At 32.3% G+C, this 23,727-nt stretch overlaps 1 protein-coding gene and 2 long non-coding RNA genes across 4 annotated transcripts; 2 read left to right on the top strand and 1 right to left on the bottom strand.

Moving 5' to 3' along the window:
• Positions 1 to 13,866: 13,866 nt before the first annotated feature.
• LOC107941995 (uncharacterized) lies at positions 13,867 to 16,335 on the bottom strand. Of its 2 annotated transcripts, none has more exons than XR_001695737.2 (4): positions 15,987 to 16,335; positions 15,119 to 15,210; positions 14,408 to 14,470; positions 13,867 to 14,287 (listed from the first exon to the last, which is right to left on the bottom strand). It is a non-coding gene; the product is annotated as an uncharacterized lncRNA (long non-coding RNA). The 2 variants fall into 2 exon arrangements; XR_001695738.2 differs by having other exon boundaries at positions 15,119 to 15,222; positions 15,987 to 16,307.
• A 992-nt stretch (positions 16,336 to 17,327) lies between these two features.
• LOC121223112 (uncharacterized) lies at positions 17,328 to 18,238 on the top strand. Its single transcript, XM_041104134.1, has 2 exons — positions 17,328 to 17,377; positions 17,473 to 18,238. Exon 2 carries the CDS (start codon positions 17,628 to 17,630, stop codon positions 18,168 to 18,170), a length of 543 nt encoding a protein of 180 aa, XP_040960068.1. The 5' UTR covers positions 17,328 to 17,377; positions 17,473 to 17,627; the 3' UTR covers positions 18,171 to 18,238.
• An 838-nt stretch (positions 18,239 to 19,076) lies between these two features.
• LOC121223111 (uncharacterized) lies at positions 19,077 to 19,431 on the top strand. The gene is made up of 2 exons (XR_005920501.1): positions 19,077 to 19,223; positions 19,319 to 19,431. It is a non-coding gene; the product is annotated as an uncharacterized lncRNA (long non-coding RNA).
• The last annotated feature ends 4,296 nt before the right edge of the window (positions 19,432 to 23,727 follow it).

Raw genomic sequence — 23,727 nt, 5'->3', positions numbered from 1 at the left:
TACATGCATGATGATTTAGTATATGTATGGTTGTGCTAAATGTCCTATTCTAGTGTTATTTTTGTTGTTTTATGCGGAGGTATCCATAATCGGGTATTTAGTATCGATACCTCCATGATATTTTGAATGTACAGGAAGTTAGTAACTTTGATAGGGTATCAATACTTTCTGATAGGGTATCGATAGTTTGTTGATTTTAGTTTTTGCAGGAAAACAAAATGCTAATTTGGCATTGATTTTCTTTTTAGTATCGATACCATCTATGGGAAATATCGATACCATCGAATTAGTATCGGTACCTACGTGATATTTTGGTAATTTTTTGTTAAGTGGTCTTAAAGCATGTTTCTATCTTGTTATAAGCTTGTTTAATGTATGTTTAGCTTAATTTAATGTCGCCTCACTACACCAAAACAGACTTTTAGCGGCATATTTTGTGGCGTTTGGACGGAAAACGCCGCTAAAAATCGAGCATTAGCGGCGCAAAAAATAAAACGCCACAAAATATATAGCAGTAGCGGCGCTTCAAGCAAAACGCCGTAAAAGAACATAATTAGCGGCGTTTTTCGTTATGCGCCGCAAAATCTCAAGACTAAAACGCATCGTTTTTGTATTGATGTATACAATAATTAGTGGCGATTATGCTGAAACGCCGCTAAAGCAAGTAATAGCTGCGCATTGTGGGAAGCGCCGCAGAAATCTTAACGAAAATGCATCGTTTTGGTATCGATGTATATTAGAATTAGTGGCGCTTAAAAAAAACACCAGTAAAACAAGTATTAGCGGCGTTTACTAAAAGCGCCGCAAAATATGACAACCAAAACGCAGAGTTTGGTCTAGATGTATATTAGGATTAGTGGCGCTTACAGAAAAACGCCGCTAAAGAGTACTATTAGCGGCGCTTACCTTAATCAAAACTCAGCGTTTTGGTCTTGATGTATAATATAATTACTGGCGCTTATAATACAACGCCACTAAATATCAGTATTAGCGGCGCTTTTAGTTAAGCGCCGCAAGATATGCACACCAAAACGCAGAGTTTGGTATTGAGGTATATTAGATGTAGTGGCGCTTTTTGAAAACGCCGCAAAAGTATGCTATTAGCAAACGCTGCATTTAAATCTTGATGTATACTGGAGTTAGTGGCGTTCACGAGAAATCGCCGCTAAATCATATTATTTGCGGCACTTCTTAAACGCTGCGTTTAGATCTTGACGTATACTGGAATTAGTGGCGTTTACGAGAAATCGCCGCTAAATCATATTATTAGCTGCGCTTTCTTAGAAGCGCCACAAGATATATTAACCAAAACGCTGCGTTTAAATCTTGATGTATACTGGAATTAGTGGCGTTCACGAGAAATCGCCGCTAAATCATATTATTAGCGGCGCTTATTTGTTAGCGCCGCAAAAGATCTTTCCCAAAACGCACAGTTTTGGTCTTAACCATGCATTAATATAATGTAGGTTATTATATATATTTAATTTATCGTATTTGGGTTACGTTTAGGGTATTAGGGATCATTATACAATGTTTATTATGTTGGATTATAGTTTAGGGTTTAGGATTTACTATGTAGGTATATTGTTTTTGGTTTAGGGTTTGAGAGTTTAGGAATTAAGGTTTAGTGATTATTATAAGTTAAAAAGTATATTGTATATAGTTTAGGGTTTTAGGGTTAATCATTACATAATGTTTAATATTTTGTGAATATTAGAGTATTGAGTTTAGGGTTTATGATGTGGGTTATGGTGTTTTGGGTTTAGGGTTTAAGAGTTTGAGGTTTAAAGTTTAGGGTTTAAGGTTTAGACTGCTTAAAATTTAGTCATGTTATTAAGAGGTTAATTAATTACTACTTTAGGGTTTTATGTTTGTGGTTAACGGTTTGCAGTTTATAAGTTAACGTTTACAATGCTTGGTTTTTGGGTTTGGGCGATTTAGGGTTTTATGACTTTTTTAGTACCAATTTGAGAAAAATGAGAAATACGTATTGTTTTTTAATTATTATTATGATACTATAGTTCTAAGTGACACAAATGACGCTAGTTTACTAATTAATGACGAATGTCGACATATTTATATGTTATATATGATGAAACAAATTATTTTAATATTGTGTTATTTACATATATATATTAATCATTTATATATTCACTTAAAAATAGAGTATATATAATTTTAAAATTATAATACATTAATTGAATAATATAAATAATTTATAATTTATAATTTTAAATATTGATAATATTTAAATTATACAGAATTATTTTTAAAATTTATAAAATTTTAACAATTGAAATTAATAAATCTGTATAAAATTTTTAAATAATATTATTAATAATATTAATAATGGCCTAATTTTAACGTATGAATTAAAAATAATGTCTACAACAATGTAAATAATTTATAAAAAGCTAAATATTAGCGGCGTTTGTTAATTAAACGCCGCAAAATATATAAAAAAATGAAGTAGTACGACACCGTTCCGTTGACTAGTTGCAGATTAGTGGCGTTTTTTTTGTGAAACGCCGTAAAAGTTGTGAAATTAGTGGCGTTTATGCGTAAGCGCCACAAACGTTATATTATAAAACGATGCCGTTTTCATAGCAATGATCGAATAAGTTTTCGGAATGCGGCGCCATTTCAATGTTGGCAAAAAAATTTTTAGTGGCGTTTTTGAAGGGAAACGCCGCAATAATTAATTAAATTTCCGGATTCGGCACCGTTTCTGTTGTGGAGAATAATTTAATAGTGGCGTTTTGTTATAAAGCGCCGCAATTATATATACACTTGGCCAATGCGGCGCCGTTTGTGAGCTTCATAAAATCCAATAGTGGCGTTTATTATAAAAACGCCGGAAAATGCAACGCAAAACGTTGCCGTTTCGCTTGCTGAAAACAATTTTAGGGTATACCCTCGAAGCAAGCTTCCCCCAGCCCCAAATTCGTCTCCCCCAAATCCCTAAATCGCCTTTTCTCTGTGAAATTGTTGCGTCCTTCTTGCCCAATTTCTTGAATTCCCAAATCTGTATATCACCTCCTTTCTTGCCTAATTTCTTGAAATCCGAAATCCCTAAATCGCCTCCTTCCTCCTTCCAGAGAAGACGAATGTCGCATAATAGGCCTTCAAAGGTTCGATTTTGTTCCGATTCTGCGTATGTAATCTTTGGGTTTTGACTTGTTTATTAAATTTATTCTGTTTTTTATTCGTCCAATTTATTTTGATGTTCCTTACTTTAAAAAATTTCTCTTCTCTGATCTGTATAGGGTTTTCGTCCGTTTCTATTCATCGTCCTACAGGTACTGTAGTTGTTTGTTTTTACTGTGATTTGGGAATGGTTTCATTATTGGGTATGCAACTGAGGCGGTGTTGTTTCAGTGATAGTTTTTAGGTTTATTTCATTTCACCGTTGACAGTGGTTTTCCTCATCGGCCTGCAGGTACACTGATTTTCTTTATGTTTGAAATTGTTTTTCTCGAAATGGTTTCAGTGGGTGTCTTCATTTCATTTCATTTAACTGGTTTTAGGCAACGTTTCACACACCATTGTTGTTGTCTGTCGATGGGTTACTGTTTTCCTGCATTTTTTTGGCATACTGGTCTGTTACTATTTTCCTGCATTTTTTAGGCATACTGGTCTGTTACTGTTTTGTAGAAATCTTAAAGTATGCAAAAACATGTACTTAAAGTATGCAACAGAGCCTAGATTTAATCTATTTTATTTTTATTAAATTATTACATGTACTTAGGTTAAATAAATATTTAGTATAATGTGTGATAAGATACAGAAATTGAAGCTAAAATTGGTAATTTACTATTGCCGAAATTAACAGATCATGAAATTGAGTATGTCATGAGATTTGAATTGCTTGAAAATGTTGTCATGTTAAGATTTGTTTGAGTATTTGCATATGGTAAATGTTGTGAATGGATTACTATGAAATGAGCCTTTGTATTGAATGGTAATGATGTATGGTATTTGTACAGTTATGAATAAAGTAGTACTGCTTACAATTCAATTTGTTAAGAACATATTTGGCCAGAAATGTGGTATAAAAATGTGAATGGGCTGATTATGTATTTGCAGGTTGGTATCGAAAATTTGGTCTTTTGGGGCTCCGATTTTGTATACATTTTTTTGCTGGTTTTCCTTTCAAATTTTTTATGATTTTACTCACTTAAAATTGACATCTAGTTTTCTGCCTTATATTTTTCTGCTGTAATCTGCCATCCAGTTTGCCATGTTTTCGTATTAAATTATTTTGGTCCTTCACAAATCAAAGACGGTATATTAATGTTTAGGGACTAATTGATGATACTTTGCCTAAAGGAATCTAAAAATGTTCTGATGTGTCCTGCCATCACCATTGCCGTTAATTACAACATAAGTTACTGCATAGGATTGTAAGGACCCAAATATAATACAGGTCGTAAATAATATTAACATAGATAAATAAATTGGTCCAAACTATACAAATATTTATATGTTTTCCTTAATAAATAATTAAATCTTCTTCCATTTCTCAAGTAATTCATTTCCAAAATCCCATTTCAAATGTGTAAATAATATTAACATAGATAAATAAATTGGTCCAAACTATACAAATATTTATATGTTTTCCTTTTTCATTATCTTTTTATTTTAATTTTATGCTATTTTAAACATGAAACATATATTCTGTTTTATTCTTAATTTACCTAATTAAATAAATTGTATTTAAAGTTATATTTTAAATTTTTTATTTTATTTTAATCACGAATTTTTTTAAATATTTTATTTTTTTTAATCACGAATATTTTTAGATATTAATTTTTTTTAAAAGTTCAAATTTCATATCTTACGTAATTTACATATCTTACATAATTCATAACTTACACAACTTAAATTTATAATACATAACTTACATAACTTATTAATATTTATATATAGTTTATATATATATTTAAAATTTATATATATTTTTAAAAATTGATACATTACATAACTTACATAACCTACATACATAAGCTTACATATAATACATAACTTATATAACTTAAATTTAGCAATCATATCATAACTTACATACATAATTAGTAATCATATCACAACTTACATAACCAACATAATGACTTACATAATAACTTACATAATAACTTACATAATAATACATAATAATACATAACATCCATAAATTAAATAAGTTACATAATACACAAAAACAAAAACTTACATAACTTACATAATATCCTACATCCCTACTTACATAATAACTTACATAATAATACATACTCTACATAATAATACATAACTTACATAAGACATAACGTACATAAGTTTCATAATACACAACTTACACAACTTACACAACTTACATAACTTACATAACTTACATAATACATAACTTATTCCTAAATCCTAAACCCGTGCAATTTATTGTCAATGTCAGACTTCAAGAATTAAGAAATGGACCGTTCTTGGATGATTTTGTCAAGAGTTAGCGACGGTTATCGAAATGGAGTGCAGGGTTTTCTAAATTTTGCATTTCAATATGCAAGCCAAGAGAACATGATTCTTTGCCCGTGTAAGAAGTGTGTCAACATAAACTGGCATTATCATGAGGTTGTATACGAGCATCTAATTGTTGATGGGTTTGTTCGGGGTTATAAGCAATGGCTTTTTCATGGAGAATGCCCGCCTAGTACTTCCTCTTTAAAGATGGATGTATCTTATCCTGGTACTGCCAATTACCATCAGTCTGAAAGAGGGGATGACATGGAAGGTATGTTGCGGGATGCATTTAATATGCACAATCATGGTGTGCAGTCGTTCACGGCGGATTTTGTGGCATCTGATGACTGTAATATTGGTGGAACTGCATTTACCGAATCGGGCAGTAGACCTCATGAAGAGCCGAATGGAGAAGCGGCGAAGTTCTACGCGCTATTTAATGACATGAACGAAGAACTGTATGAGGGATCAAAGTTTTCAAAAATTTCATTCTGTGTTCGTCTCTTCCAGTTAAAATGTTTGGGAGGGTGGACCGGAAACTCGTTGACAATGCTGTTAGAGTTTTTGAGAGAAATGTTTCCGTTTGCAAAAATCCCTCAGTCATGCAAATATATGAAGAAAATGATAAAAGATTTAGGCCTTGGGTACAACAAAATCCATAGTTGTCCAAATGACTGCATGTTGTATTAGGGCGATCGAAAAACCAACAATGCTGTCATGTATGCGGCCACTCCCGTTGGATTAGTAGAAACACAGAAGGGAACGACGATGAAAATGATGCACAGAGGATAAAGAAGCCAATCAAGATTTTGCGGTATTTTCCACTCATACCAAGGCTTCAAAGGCTTTTTATGTCGTCGAAGACAGCGGAGTCAATGACGTGGCACCATGATGGACGAACCGATGATGGATTACTAAGGCATCCGGCAGATTCTTTAGCTTGGAAATCATTTGACAATAAATTTCTAGGCTAGCATCTGATGGATTTAATCCTTTCAAGATCATGAGCACTGCGTACAGTACTTGGCCAGTAGTGCTTGTTCCTTATAATCTGCCTCCGTGGATTTGCATGAAGCAATCTTCCCTTATCTTATCTATGATTATCCCTGGTGAGAAAGGGCCCGGGAATGATATCGACATTTATTTACAGCCACTTATTGAAGAGTTAAAACAATTATGGGCTGGTGTCGAGACATACGATGTGGTAAGAAAAGAGAACTTTAATTTACGTGCGGCTTTGATGTGGACCATTAATGACTTTCCTGCTTATGCCAATTTATCCGGTTAGAGTACCAAGGGTCGTTATGCGTGTCCTTGTTGTGCTACACAAACATGTTCGCAATGGTTGTACAATGGGAAGAAGTTTTCTTACATAGGGCATCATTGGGGGTTACCGAAAAATCATAGATTTAGATTTCAGAGTTCTGTATTTGACGGCACTGAAGAGTTCAGAGAAGCTCCTTCCCAGACTAGTGGCTCTGAAATCTTGTTCATGTTGGAAGATATGAATTTCATTTATGGGAAGATGAACCAACCGCCAAACGCACAAAGAAACAGAAGATCAAATGATGAAGCTGATGAAAGCTCCGACGAAGAGGACGATCCTAATGAGGCGGACTTGTGGAAATAAAGATGTATTTTTTTTTGAGTTGCCTTATTGGGAGTATCACCTTTTACGACACAATCTTGATGTTATGCACATTGAGAAAAATGTCTGCAAGAACATTGTGGGTACAATTTTGAACGTCGACGGAAAATCAAAAGACAATCTTCAGTGTCGACTTGATTTAGTCCAAATGGGAATTCGGCCTGATCTTCATCCCAATCCACTTCCGAATGGGAAATATCGGTTGCCGCATTCTATTTTCTCAATGTCCAAGACGGAGAAAGAACTATTTCGCATGGTGTTGAAGGATATAAAGGTTCCGGATGCGTATGCATCAAATATTTCTCGATGTGTTAGTGTTAAAAATCGAAGATTATATTTGTTAAAATCACATGACTATTACATCTTGATGCAAGATTTACTGCCAGTTGCTCTACGATGTTGTATGTCCAAGAAGGTGACGTCTTGTATCATTGAACTATCCAACATAATGAAAGCCATTTGTGGCAAAGTTTTGGATGTTCAAGAACTTCAGAAGGTACAGGATCGAGCCGCTTTGACTTTATGCAACATGGAGAAAATCTTCCCACCTTCCTTCTTCACCATTATGGTTCACTTGATAATTCATCTCCCATACGAAGCAATTCTTGGTGGACCCGTTTTCTATCGATGGATGTATCCCATAGAAAGGTCTTAAAGAATTATTTTTAAAATTTTCCTTCATTCACCTCTATGCCTTTAGTTACAACTTTTGATAATGTTGTATATTGTGTTTAGGTTCCTATCCAAATTAAAGTCTTACTGCCGCAACAAGCGATATCCAGAAGGATCGATTGCTGAAGGCTACTTAGCAGAGGAATGTATGACCTTCTGATCAAGATATTTGGAAGATGTCGAAACAAGGTTGAACAGACCAAATAGGAATGCTGGACTCACGGACTATGACTTAGCCGATACTTATTTGTTCCAAAGTAACCAATCAGCAAAGTTGAAATTGCGGAATTAGATAATTTATCGTGGGTACAAGCACATCGATATGTTCTGTTTCACCACGAATCATTGGAACCTTTACGGAAGTGAGTTCTACAAATTTTATAAATATTTTTTCAAACTAAAAATTGTTTATCTTCTAACAAAGATCACATTTTTTTTAACATAGTGAGTACAAACAAATATTGAGATCTCGTTCGCGCTCCCGAAGAACACAACATCGAGATATCAATAAGTTGTTTACAGAATCTTTTTATGAATGGTTAAGCCAAACGGTATGTGGTTGGAGCTTTCGCTTACAAATTATAATGCTTTCTCATAACATTTTTAATTACTTAGTTTACTTTCCATTCAATAGGTTTGGAATGGGAAAAGCGTAAGCGACGAAGTTAAATGGCTTTCCCAAGGTCCAAATCGAGTGGTTAAAAGATATAGTGCGTTCCTCATCAACGGATTCAGATTTCATACAAAATATCGCGAGAGGTTGAGGAGAACGCAAAATTGTGGAATAGTTGTTAATTCTGCAATTACAAGTTATGCTAGCGCTAGGGACAATAATCCTGTCGAGGGAAATGTGGAATATTTTGGACAGCTTACTGACATAATTGAGTTGGATTACTACGACAAATGGAAAGTTGTCTTATTTCGAGCTGATTGGGCCGATGTTAATACAGCTCGTGGAATCAAGCAAGATCAATTTGGTTTTACAATGGTGAACTTTGACCGATTGATTCACACAGGACAACAACTGATAGATGAGTCGTATGTATTCTCAAGTTAAGTCAAACAAGTTTTTTACTCAAAAGATCCAACTGATGAGGGTTGGTACGTTGTACTCCGTAACATCCCTAGAGACTTGTTTGACATGGGCAGTGGAAGTAGAGATAACATCGACGATAGATCAGAAACATTGCCATTTCCAGAACAAAACTTAAACGATAATATCCCTAGTACTAGTGCACAATTTCAATGGGTTCGTCAGGATACGGATGAAGATATTTACGAATAATGATGTAGTAAGATTTTACAATTGTTTAATTATATGTAACTTACAATAGTATTAAATCTTGGTTTTATTATATAACTCAACTATTTTATATGTGCTGTTATTGTTGTAATTAGTTATTAAGTTTAATTACATTTTATGTGTATTGCAGATAAAATGCCTAGAAGAAAAATTATAAGGGAAAGCATTGTTCAAAATGATCCAAACTCGACAGAAACAAATAGTATTGAACAACAGACAGCAATTGGATCTTCGAATGTTCCGATTACACACGAGGATCCTACGGAAGTTCAAAGTAACTTACATTAATTCCATGCGTGTTGACTTATAATTGATTTATTTTTCAAATTCTTATATTATAATATACCATTTGTAGCTGAAAATGGTGGGACGCGTAGAGGTCGAGGTCGTACGATACTTAGAGAGTTATACGAGTTAGATCCAGTCGAGCGTGTTAAGGTATGCAAAAATAGTTTTGGTCAGCCTGTTGGATCAGAAGCTCGACTTTTAACAGGATACATGGGCATTTTAGCACGAAATCCGAATATGTTGCCTATCAACTACGAGTCATGGCGTCAAATGCCCGATAGCAACAAAAACCAAGCCCTCGATAATATTAAGGTAACAAAATGTTAATGTCATCTGTAATGCTTGGGAAATAGTTTCATTTATATTTACTTTATTAACTTGTGTTTTTTGTAGGCGAGGTTTGCTTTAGAGGTCTCCGATGCTTATGTAAAGAAGGCATTGGGAAAAAGATGGAGAGACAATAAAAGTACTTTGAAGAAAAATTATTATAAGACAAAAACCACCATCGATGAGAAATTGCAAAATGTCCCGCCAGGTATGTTGAGGTACCAATGGGAAGATGCGGTTAGATTTTGACATTCTCAGAAAGGCGAGGTACGACGTACTTCCAAACTATTGTAATTATTTTGGTTTATAGTATTTACTATTTACGTACTAAAAATTTTATAACGTAGGATCGTGAACGAGTTGGAAAAAGCAGCCGACAGCAACAAAAATTCACTCACACAGCCGGGTCGAGAAGTTTTGCATGTGTAGCTGAGGCGGAGGTATTTTTAATTTTTTAATATTCTCAAATATGTATAACTTTCTATTAAATAATAATGAGTTTAGTACTATATTGTAGGAACGGTCATCCGGTCAAAAAGTTGGACCCCTACAACTTTTTGAAATTACACATAAGAAGAAAGATGGATCTGCTATGACTCCTGAAGCTGGTGAAATTATGGTACGTTTACTTAATATGATTTCACTTGTTTTAGTTATTTATAGTGTTTATTTTCTAATGGTTTAATTCATTGCATGTAATGCGACTATTGTTAAATTGCATTTGTTTTTTTTACTATATATTGCATTCCTAACTATGTGATTTATTTATTAGGAAAAACTAAAGGAAAAAAAAGACGGAGTACGAAGCGATTGCTTCTAGTGATAGTTCTGTTCATCTTGAAGACATTGATAACCGGATTATTACTGAAGTTTTAGGTCCTGAAAAGTATGGTCGGGTTCGATTTCAAGGATCTTTTATCAGCCCAACCCAATATTTTGGATCCAGCTCGCACCAATACATGGTTTCGGGGAGTCAATCTCATGCTGAAGTTCAGAGGTTAAAAGACCAGATGGCTCAGATGCAAGCGACCACATTTGAGGTTCAAAAGAAATATGAAGAACTTCAGCAGCAACTTAAAGCAGAGGCGGCAGCGAGGGAAGAGAGGCCGTAGCGAGAGAAGCAGCGAGAGAAGCAGCAATAGAAGCAGAGGTTCAAAAGAAATATGAAGAACTACAGCGACGACTTCAAAAAGATGCGGCATCGAGAGAAGCAGAGCAGAGCAAAAAGTACAACGAACTTCAACAGCAGCTTCAGATTATGATGACGATGTTTAAGCAGTCGCAACTTCCGCCGTCATAGTGTATGTTGCATAAATACTTTTAACGCTTTTGTAAAGAAAAGTATGAATTCACTTTTATTTATCAATTAATATTATTTTAGTCATTTAATTTGAAATATTATATAAATTTATTGTTTTTGGTTAGTTTAGATTTGGTTGCTTTTGATTTGTTGTTGTAGAAGGGCTGAAAAAAACTAAAATTTTTATTTTAAAAAAAATCCCAAAATTAGTGGCGTTTTTTAAAAAAGCGCCGCTAAAAGTCATATCAAAACAGTGGCGTTTGTGAAATAAGCGCCGCTAAAAGTCATATCAAAACAGTGGCGTTTGTGAAATAAGCGCCGCTAAAGAACACTACTTTTAGCGGCGTTTTTGAACAAGCGCCGCTATAGAACATTACTTTTAGAGGCGTTTTCCTCTAAAGCGCCGCTACAGAACATGATCTTTAGCGGCGTTTTTTTCTAAGCGCCGCTAAAGAACATGATCTTTAGCGGCATTTTTTCTAAGCGCCGCTAGAGAACATGATCTTTAGCGACGTTTTTTTTCTAAGCGCCGCTAAAGAACATGATCTTTAGTGGCGTTTTTTTCTAAGCGCCGCTAAAGAACATGATCTTCAGCGGCGTTTTTTTCTAAGCGCCGCTAAAGAACATGATCTTTAGCGGCGTTTTTTTATGTAAGCGCCGCAAAAGTTAGCGATGTTGTCGTCAGCGGCATTTTTTGTGGCGCTTCTACAAGCGCCGGAAATAGAGTTAGTTGCGTTAAAAAGCGCCGCTAAAGACCTAAAAAAACGCCGCTAAAAACATGTTCTGCTGTAGTGCCTAAGGTACTATTGACTTGGAATCTCCCTAAATGTTCAAATTTGATAATGTTCACATGCTAATAAGACGTTACCGTAATGTGTGATGTTGTGACAGTGGTGTAGCGTCTTGTTACTCGGGCTCGGCGACCGGGTCGGGTATAGGGTGTTACACTTCGGCTCTCTATATATTCTTGTATATATATACTATATCATACTCACAATATAAGTAAAAAAAATTATTTTAATGAATCCTATGTGTTGACGTGATGATTAGAGTGTTCATCGCCCCAAGTATGGCTTGAGTTTGAATCACGCTAGTCGTATTGCTGTTAGGGCTTTGCCCTCCTCTTGTAATATACAAAAAATATATATATATTTATTTGAAAATTCTCAACAATAATCATAGGAGGATTGGTAAAGAATTTGTTTATGAATCTTATTAAATATGTGTTAGATCCTTATATATACGATTTTTTATTATTTATTTTTTAAAAATTAAATAAAAGTATGAAAAGATAAAATAAGTTATCTCAATAATAATAGTTACCATTTAAAAGAAATAGTATATTAATCTTTTCTCAACTAAGTTAGTACTTAGTTAATCCATAATACCAACTTAGTCAAAGATTTTATAATAAGTATAAATATGAATACTTGATTATGTAAAATTTTTATATAAAAATATATTTATAGGTAGAGTAGTAAAGGGTTTATGTGATATCTTCTTCATTAGTCTTTGGTTCACTCCCTTGGACATTTTATTTTAAAATTTTAGGAAAGATTTATATAGAAAAATGAAAATATAAAAAAATCATTACAATAATATTTATTACTTTTTAAAAATATATTCTTAATTATTTTTTATCGAATTAATGTCAAGTTAACTTATGAAACCAAAATCAATAAATAATTTTATTAAATCTTAAAGACTCCGTGATAAATAAAAAACTATATAAATATATAATATCAATAATAAAATTTGAACCCCGCTCAATATTAAATCTCGTCCATCCATTTTTAAATTTCTTTTAACATGCTAGTTTGAGCTATTAAATTTAAAAATATATATAAAATAGTTGAGAAATATAAATACCTTATAATATATTTGCTATCTTTAATTCTTTTGGTTTTTTTAATATTTTTTTAATTAGATTGAGATTCAATGAACAAAATCAGACATTTTATAATGGTAAATATATATATTTAGGTTAGTATTTGTTACACAATTTACAATGTATTATGGTTTCATATTCTACTCCATGAGTCATTTTCATAATTTTTTATTTTTTTGGGTTATTTATCTAAAATACCCTAAAAGAGTTACATCCTTCCATTTTATATAACAATATTAAAAAAAATTAAGAAATAATACCCTCATATTAAAATAATGATTTTTAGTCATTTCCTATCCGAGATTCAAACACTAAGGCCCCCTTTGGATGGCAACGCACAACAGTGCGGTGGATTTTTTCTCCTTTAATATCAATCTGACTGCACTGGAGTCAACTGAGACAACCTTTGGATGTGTTGGCTGCCAGCACAGTGAGAGATTTCTACTGCACTGGACAGCCTTGGGCTGACTGGTGGATAAAGCAACAGTTAGGACAAGCTGGGGCAATAGACATATTTAGGAGACAATAATACCATTACTTTAATTTATTAATTTACCATTTTATCCTTAGATGTTAAACTAATTTCTTTCCCAATCTTATTTGTTTTCAGATTTGGGAACAAAACAGCAGAAATCTCCCCTCGTTCTTGCTGGTTTCTCCCTTGTTTACTGGTTTGTCCCTCATTTTTGCTAGTTTCTCCCCTCTTTTTTACTTTGTTCTTGGTTGTGGGAGCTTAGGATATTCTGTTTCCTCTATCAAACTAACAAGTTAGAGATATCTTGTGTTTTTTTCCCTCTATTTTCTCATGCTCAACATTTACCTTTTTCTCTATTGAGAGGGGAAGTCTACATTTGGACGGTTGGTTAGAAAGTGTTATTCTTCCTTCAAGGTGAGATGGTTTGCTGTCACTCACTGTTATTATTGTTGTTATTGTTATTGCTTTTCTTTTGAGTAGTCTGGTTCTAAATGATATATTGACCTTATCCCATAGGTAGCAACATTTTATCTTTTGATCTTTGGACCTATAATTTAGCATGGTTTACAGTAATATTATTACTAACTATAATTTTAAGTCATACACAATGAAATTACCTAAACATCTAAACTCAAAAACATTATAACTTAAAGCTTGTAGGGTACAAATCGAATTTCCAAGGCTTTTAACACTTGCTTAAGCAAAGAAAAAACACAAACAAATACATGTAATTATTCCCGATAACGATCAAATTATACAATAGATTCAAAGTTAGAACAGAAAAAAAAGTGAAAGGAAGTCGAAAATAGTACCTCAAAGGAACTAGGATAGGAGTCAAATGGAGTCTCCCCTACTTCAATAGCATCAGTCCCCATTCAATATATATATATCCCTGACTATATATAAACAAAGAACACTAGTCAAGTAATTAAACAGATCAAAAACTGCAAACAAGCTATAAATGATAAAAATTGCAAACCAATCAATCTAGGAAGAAGGAGATTTAATTCATTGACCTGAAATTCAGCTGTCTTCTCAAAGGTAGTAATCTTATGCACAAATCCAAAAGCTAAAAATACCTGCATTATTAAGTCCTTTAGAAAGATGAATGGAAAATAAATCAAGTAAAAGGACTCCAAAAAGTCATTACAACCTATAATTTCCAGTAACAAATCTGCCAAAAAATAAGGAATAGAGATAACTTCAACATACCAGGCCTTAAGCATCGAGACAGAAATAATAGATAATATTAACAGAATACACCTTAACAATTGCAGTGATGCATTTCAGATTTTCTAATGATGTTAACAAAAATTATTGAACATGTAAAATCTATGAGTTTGCCGAAGTACTAGAATGAAGTAAAGCATAAAAAGAAAAAGGATGAAAAAATTGATCTATATGTGCTAAGAATCAGCAAATCTTAAAAAAAAAACAAAAGCTAACAAAGGTATAAAATATTTTACCCGAGCATAGAAGTAAACCACCATGGCACAAGTAATTCTAAAAAATTCAGGAAATAAATGATACCATACCAAGCAGCAAAATGAGCCAACATAGCATCTTAATCCATGAAATTTTTAATATGACATAAGAAAAGAAATGTTGAAGAAACAAAGTGGCTGACAAATGATACTAAGGAACATAAGTAAAATAGTATAAGAAAAGAATTGAGGAAATTATTTTAAAAGAAAGAGGAAAAAAACAAAATAAGAAAAAAATCGAACCTTGGTATGAGGCCAAAGTTGATCAGGAGACACATGCATTGTGCAACCTTCTTTACCCGATTCCCACTCCACAACAAAGCGAGCTAAGACACCTGATCCAAAGCCTATATTAAACAAAAACAAGAGGATCCTATTTTATGTGTTCAACAAGTTATCTACATTAAAAAGCCTATATTAAACAAAATTCTGAGTGTTGAGGAGGAGTCCATGTAGCAGGGGAAAATGAATTTTAAGCATAATTGATTTCGTAATCCAGCCTATCTCCCCTAATTAACACCCAACATGAAAAGTCATTACATGTCTAGTTTTATAACAACTATGATTCCTACTGCTGCAAAGCTTGTTCTTTTTCTTGAAAGCATCAGCAGCAAAGTTTTGATGTGAAATAAGAGGTCTTTTTTCTTATTATTAAATTTCCATGTTTATGAAACGAGATGTAAATTGCTTTTAACCAAAAGCTAATCATCCAGGCAATCTACAACACAGCTTAAATTGACTTTTGGCAATTATCCAATTTTATTTTATAATGGCAATCAACTATACGGTCTATTCATCTGTTTAGCTTCAATTAAAAACAATCCTTGTCTTTAAATTAATTAGCTTTAATGTTCTGGGCAAAAAGTTTTAGGCCATAAAGGCAGATTATTTTCTAAAACTGTAATTACATTAAAAACATAAACCACAAATATTAGTAAAAAACCTCAAACCTTAACTTATCTTTAAACCCCGCAAACAAAAAAGGCAGCAAAGTACTAAAACCAACAGATTCCTCAAAACATAAAACAAAAAAAGATCTAGTGTAAGCTTCATGACAATACATGCATCTATCAATTTCATGCTATAACCACACTATTGTATTTGCTTATACCTCGCCGGTATGAGAGAAGCAACCGTGGAGAAAAATTTTATCCATCCAATGAACAAGGTCACCAACCCAGATCGTTTTAACCTCATCCGATTTACACCCTTATTGCTGTTTCTGTTGTTGCTGCTACTGCTGTTGGTATTGTTGATAATGGGAATGGGAATGGGAAATGGGAGGAGGGCACGGTGGAAGAGGGGAATCGATGGAAGAGGGGAGATGGGAATGGGAAATGGGAGGACGGCACGGTGGAAGGGGAAATTGGAATGGGTATTGCATGGGAATAGGAAATGGGAGGAGGGAACGGTGGAAGAGGGGAATGATGGAAGAGGGGAGATGGGAATGGAGAAATTGCATTGTATTTAAAATTTTAAAAATTAAAAAAAATATAAAGTAGTCAATTAAAAAATTTGCAACTCTCCACTTTCATATATTAAAGGTTTTAACCAACATTTTTATTAAAGGTTACAACTTAGAGGTTCATAAAAAAATTTTGAAGGATAAGTATTTTCATACATTATATTAGTTTGTTTGTTCAAGTTACTGTATTTTCATACACAAACTTTAAGTGCTTAAGCAATGATAACATAATGGAAAGCATATACGAAAAAAACAAAAGCTACTGAGCCCTTATTGGCAAATTCGGTACATGTATGTATGCATATGCAAGTGCATGTGGCTGACATGCAAAGGCAATTGCTTTTAAATTTTTGCTACCTTGCATGCAATAAGGACTTTGCAAACTTCATTAGCCAATACTAGCCTCTTGAACATCATCAACAAGCAATTAAAATTGAAAGGAAAAGGTAGATAAAATTAAGTACACAAGTAATAGAGAATAAAAGACTTTTAACTCAAATAGCAGATAAACACAAAAGCTATTTTGCATTACTTGTGATTAGAGTACGAATATTCCCTTAGTGTAATGATGTAGGACTTATTGCTAAAGAGTTATACATTTCCAATGAAATTAATCACCACTGCTTTTATATCTAATTATATATTTATGGTTTTATGTCTATTGACATTTAAAATCAAAATAATAATAGATGGTAAAGACACGAAATTTTGTGGAGGGAGATAGTAGCTTAGCAACAAAAGCTGTTTGGGATGATGAGTTGATGTTGATATTTTGTGAATTTTGCGTGAATGAAGTCAATGCTGGCAATAGACCGACAACTCATCTAAACTCAAAAGGATGGGAAAATGTCATTGCTCTTTTTCAAGCAAAAACACAAAAAAATTATGGAAAACCTCAATTGAAAAATAAGTGGGATACATTAAAAAAGGAATGGAGGTTATGGAGGGAGTTGCTTAAGGAATCTACAGGTATTGGATGGTGTCCATCTAAAAAGACGGTCGATGCTACCGAAGAATGGTGGGCTGCAAAAATACAGGTTAGTGTTAACTTTATCATTATTTTAATGCATAAAGTTTATTGAAATTAATAATTTACAATTATAAAAATCTTAGTATAACATTTAACATTTAGCATTTTATGTAGGAAAATTCTGATTTTAAAGGATTTAAGAAGAAAGGAATTGAGCCACGATTGAATGAGTTAATGTGGCAAATGTTTGGTGGCATTGTAGCACCGGAGAGAACGCATGGGCACCTTCGTCTGGTGTTCTTCCAAGTGGGGTTCCTATGGGAGATGATGCACCTTATGAGGGATTTGGTGATTCAGATGAACATAGTAACGAGAATGAAGGTATTCCCCCTGATGAGGTACCAGCAAACCCTTCTCATGAAATCCCTAATCGAAGAAAGCAAACACTTGGGGCTGTACACGGTAAGGGAAAAAAATCAAGTTCAAGTAGAAAATCATCAAGAAATACATTAACTACTCAGATTGAGAAATTGTGTGAGAGTATGGCTAGTCCAAGGAAGTCAATGAATGAAATTATTTTTCCTCACTCTCAATATACTATTTCAAATGCAATGGATGCTTTGCGTGCTTTGGGAGATGAAATTCCAAAAAGAGATGAACTGTACTATTTTTCCACCAAAATGTTCCAAATACCGGTGAAACGAGAAATATTTTTGAACTTAGATCCAGATGATAGGGTTTGGTGGCTTCGACGTGAGTATGCTGAACAAAATCCAATTGCATCATTTTCATCCTTGGTAACAACATCCTCATTTCCCTTCCAACCATACCATCAACCACCTCCACCATCAGCTCCTTAGAAATATTATTGTAATATAACTATACTACTTTTTTATATGTAAAACTAATGTATGCTACTTTTTATGTTTGGTATTTTTATGTTATGCTTTTAATCAAGTTTCTGTGTTGTATAGAATGTCACGAGATTTTAAAGGATTTATTTTCATTTGATTACTTTTTCAGGTTATGGATGAATTTGACAATATGTATAATAGTTTTGATATGAATTATGATACCTCTGAATTAAGTGAAGAAGCTCAACGAAGAATAGCCACAATTGTTACTCAAGTTGAGCACAACAATTATCATAATGAGGAAGAATATGTGTTAAGCAGTGTATTGGTACACCATGAAACTTATTTCACTATGCAACCGCGTATGGATTCAAATTATACTGGTCAAATGTGGGTGGACGAAGTATTAAATGGGCACGATGATCGTTGCATGATTAGTTTTAGGATGCCAAAAATATATTTCACAGATTGTTGCATGATTTGCAAACAAATTATGGCTTAAAGAATGGGAAAGTATCGGCAATGGAGAAGTTAGCATTATCATTGTACATTCTTGGAAATAGAGAATCAAATTCAAATGCAACAGAGCGATTTCAACGATCTGGGGAAACTGTTAGTCGAATTTTTACTGATATGTTGCATATATTTGCTCGAATGGGAATAGACACAATTAAACCCATTGAAGGTCAATTCGAGGAAGTACCGAACCATATTCGACATGATACAAGATATTGGCCTCACTTTAAGGTAAAATTTACACAATCTTTATATTTTTAAAACATAATTTATTTTTAACTTTTATCTCATTACTTGTATTTATTTTAAAGGATTGTATTGGGGCCATAGATGGAACACACATAAAAGCATGCATTTCGCCTTATTCTCAAATACCTTATATCGGACGGAAAGGTGAACCAACTCAAAATATTATGGCAGCTTGTGACTTCAACATGTGCTTTATTTTTGCATTTCCTGGTTGGGAAGGAACAACACATGATAGTAGAATTTTTTTGCAAGCACTTAGAAAGCAAGAGTTGAAGTTTCCACACCCTCCACCAGGTCGAACTTTAATTTTTTAATTACTTTTTACATAAAAAATATTAAAATTTTTAATTTATTTTAAAACTTGATATTATGTTTTACTTTTTTTGCAGGAAAATATTATCTTGTGGATTCCGGATATCCACAAATGACAGGTTTTCTAGGTCCATATAGGGGGGAACGATATCATTTACCTGATTTTCGTCGAGGTAATCATCAAGTATCTGGAAAAAAAGAAATCTTTAATCATGCCCATTCTTCGTTACGCTTTGTGATTGAACGAACATTTGGAGTGTGGAAAAAAAATGGCCAATATTAAGAGATATTCCAAGTTATTCATTCGACAAGCAAGTTTTAATAGTTATTGCAACAATGGTTTTGCATAATTACATTCGAAGACATGCTTGGTTAAATGATGAGGATTTTCGAGAATTTGAGAATATACCGGACATGCCAGTCTCTTCAAGCCAGTTTGACAGAGGTGAATCGAGTTCTTCTAACAGAGAAAGTGACCTTGAAATCACAATGTTAAGGGAAACCATTGCAACTAGTTTAATGAATCAATATTTGTAAACACATTTTGTATCATAACCTAATTTCTAGTAATAATGAAACTTGTTATGTCTTATGTTACTATATTTTTTTATTAAAAATCATCCGTTTAGATACTTCAAAATTAGATCCAAGTATAATGTTATTATTTGTGAAAATAATATTTATCATTGTTATAAAAAAATTTAATTATAACTATAAAAAAATTAAAAATAATTATCATTTTATCTAATAATTAATTTAAATTAATTATACAATTCATTAAAATATTGGAAGATACATTTTAATATTTTATTAAATGAATTTGCATATTTTAATAATTTTAAAAAATTAAAATAATTTAAATAACTTCTATTATATATCAATTCTAATCTGATGTCCTTAATAGTCATTTTTCATTCTCACCTCACCGCTACAGCTGCGTTTGAATCCAAACACACACTCCACCATTATTTCTAATCTCACCGCTACAGTACCCAATCTCACCGCTACAGTAACTAATCTCACCGCCACCGCTGTTTTTAACCTCACCGGAGGTAAACACACCGCCCATCCAAACTAGCCCTAACTCAATCAGTAGTTTAAATAATAACAAAATTATGGCACACCCAATATGCGAGTGAAAAAACTTTATATAACAAATATATTTATAAAAATTGATAATAAAAAAATGGATAAATCCCAAAACTATATATGAATTATGATTTAAAGTGTAATTGTATACATGAACTTTGATTTTGTGCAATTTTATACATGAAATTTTGATTTGATCCAATTCTTGTAAATTATTAATACAGTTATTGATATAACACCATTTTATATTTATATCTTGCATACATGAATAATTATATTGATCCAATATAAAAAGAAACTGATGTATTTATTTCTTTAAATGTGTATGATTAAATCAAAATTAAAGTCTCAAGTATACAATTACACATTAAATGAAAATTCTTGCATAATTTTGAGATTTATCCTTGAAAAAATGAGGCTTTGGTTAATACAGTTAAATTAAGATATTAAAGATTGATGCATTGGGTTCAAGTTTCATCATGTGTTTGTTTTTTAAGAATTTACATAAAATAAATGTCTGTTACCTTTCAAGTAATTACTCAAATGAGTTGTGCCACCGCCCAATCTAATCTCAACTCAATTAAGAAAATACTAAATACCCCTTCATTTTTATATATAAAAAAACACATATTATTTTGAGGGATTTTATGTTTTGTTATTATATTTTGATAAATCTAATAAATCTAAATAAATCCATGCATATAAATAGTAATCATAAGATGTGAACTATATACATCTTAGTTTTAGCTATCTTTACTTTACCATTTGACCTAAAGCCACATTTGGTTTTTATGTTAATTCTGTTAGGTAATTGTTTTTCACCAATATCATAGACGTGTCATAATTTAGTATTAATTATTATAATTATGGGTGGTGATGCAATCACTCTTCATGAGTTCTTATAATTTTGATTTATAAATTTATTTTAACATCATATCTTACGATATCATAATTTTATGAAAATTGAAATTACAAAATATTAAAGAACTTGCTAAAAAACCAAATTTTATAATAAGAACAATTTAGTAAATGTGTTTCTAGATAATTTTAAATTTCATTAACTAAACACTAAAATATTATATTTCAACCAAACAAAATATGGTTACATATTTAATATTCCATCTATAATCTTATTATCGAAGGTAATATTTAAAGGTGTCGACTTTTTGTATTTTAAGTGACGTAGGAAAACATGACAAATATTTGTTAGCATTTTTTGCCATACTTTGAACACACAAAGCATGTTGCCTTTTGTCTTCTTTTTCCGTCTTAGCTTAAACAAATTTCATATTATGGGTGTCGACTAGTTTTTAACTTGTAGGAGATTTATTGAGTCTAGTTTATCATGTTTTTTATGCAGTAAAATAGGAGTTTTTTTACAAGAGAAAACTAAAATAATTATCGAAATTTAAGAGTGAGATATTATCTATTTTCTTTTGTTATTATTAATATGAGGCAATGTTTCATTTTTTAGGGTCCCTTAAATTCGCCTCTATACGTGATTAACACAAGTATACTCAATATCTTAGAAGTACTTTTATATCCATGTTAGATTATGAAGAAGGTATAATTATGAGACTTGAAAATAGAAAAAATAAAGAATCGAGACAATATAAGATATAATTAAGGATAAATTTATATTATTTATCAAAATCACTCCAAAATATATATAAAAGTTAATGTTTGTTAACTTTGTTAATATGGCATCCACATGGAAATTCACGTGTCTGTCGTGTTAATAATTAATTATTTTTTTAAAATATTTTATAATTTTTATACTATTTTGAAAAAATTTAATTGTTAATGTGGCATCCACATGACAATCCATGTGCATGTCACATCAATAAAATTAACAAATATTAACTTTTTAATTTATTTTTGGATGATTTAACAGACAGCGCAATTTCAAGAGTTAAAAGAGATGAAAAATTAAATGGAGGGTTAAAATATATTTTTTTTTGTAATTTGAGGAACTAAGGGAAAATTTTGATTGCAAAACACTTGAAATAGTAAAGGACACAAGTGATAATATTATAATGGAGAAACTAAATTTGCCAAGAAAAACATAGTACAAGGGCCTTCTAAGAATTTGACCTTCCATCTATGGTGTAATTTGGGTTAACTTTCCTGGATAATGAAGATCCACCAAAACAAGAAAATTAAAAGGCACATTCAATAATGAACTGTTAGTCCAATGTTACAAAACAAACCTATGGATTCATCCGATGCCGAAGTTGGGTGCTGAATCTTTGTGCATTAGTGTTTTCCTATGCTTTCGTCGCCTGTTTTGGCTGTAATACCTGTATATGGTGCAACAACAGATTCCTGCTTGGTTTTCAACGATGAAATTATATCCTTAAAATATGCCATAGCTTTTTAAATTTTTAAATTTACTTTTAATTATTAATATTTTATTTATTAAATTTATCGTTGTGATATTTTGAAATGAAAAAAAAATACTCATATAAGTAAAAAATAACATTATCATAATTTAACAAATAATTTGAACAGTGCCAACAGTTGGATTTATATTTTAAAATTTGAAAAGTAGATGGATAGTAAAAGCACCATGGAGGTCCCTTAAAGTAGGAGTCATATTGCATTTTGCCCCATCTACACAAAAAATGAGCAAATTAATCCTTATATATTAGATCAAATAGCAAATTGATCTTTTTGTTAAAAAAATAATCCATTTTTATTGTTAAAAACTAGTCTCTATATATCAACATGAGATATGTGCGGCATGCAATGTGTCACTACCTAATTATTTTGTTAGCCACACCAGTTTTGAACAGTAGAGATGAATGAAGGTTTTAATAGAAATAACTAATTTGCTTTTTGATCTAATGTATAGGGACTTATTTACCCATTTTTAAGGTGGGGGGGCAAAAATGCAATCAACTCTTAATACAATGGCCTCCATAGTACTTTCACCTAAATGGACTAAATTCCTAAAAACAAAAATAAATAAACTAAGTTTCAAATTCACAAATTTGCAAAATATAAGTCTGCCGCTTGGCACGATTTTCTCTGTCTGCCGCTTGGCACGATTTTCTTTTTCTTCTTTTCTTTCTATTATGTTATTTCCTTCTCCTTTTCTTTGACAGTTTCTGGTTTTGTTTCTTAGTCCCAATTTCTTTGTTCTAGTTGGGGTTTACTGTGTATCTAATGGAAGAAGAGTTGGCGAATCTAAGTTTATTGGATGACGAGGAAGAAGCGTTTCAAGAGGAAGCAGTGGCGATGGAACGTACTTATCAATTCTGCCTAGTGGAGCGTTGTCTAACAGATAGTGTTGTCCACTTCCCTTCATTACGTAACACCATGGCTGATCTCTGGAATCCTATTGGAGGGATTTGTATTACGGATCTAGGGAAAAATGGTATCTTTTCCAATTCTT

This window comes from Gossypium hirsutum, chromosome D11 (genome assembly GCF_007990345.1).
Source record: "Gossypium hirsutum isolate 1008001.06 chromosome D11, Gossypium_hirsutum_v2.1, whole genome shotgun sequence".
NCBI lineage: Eukaryota > Viridiplantae > Streptophyta > Magnoliopsida > Malvales > Malvaceae > Gossypium > Gossypium hirsutum.
Note: the sequence above shows the minus strand (reverse complement) of the source record. Positions and strands in the feature narration are given on the sequence as shown.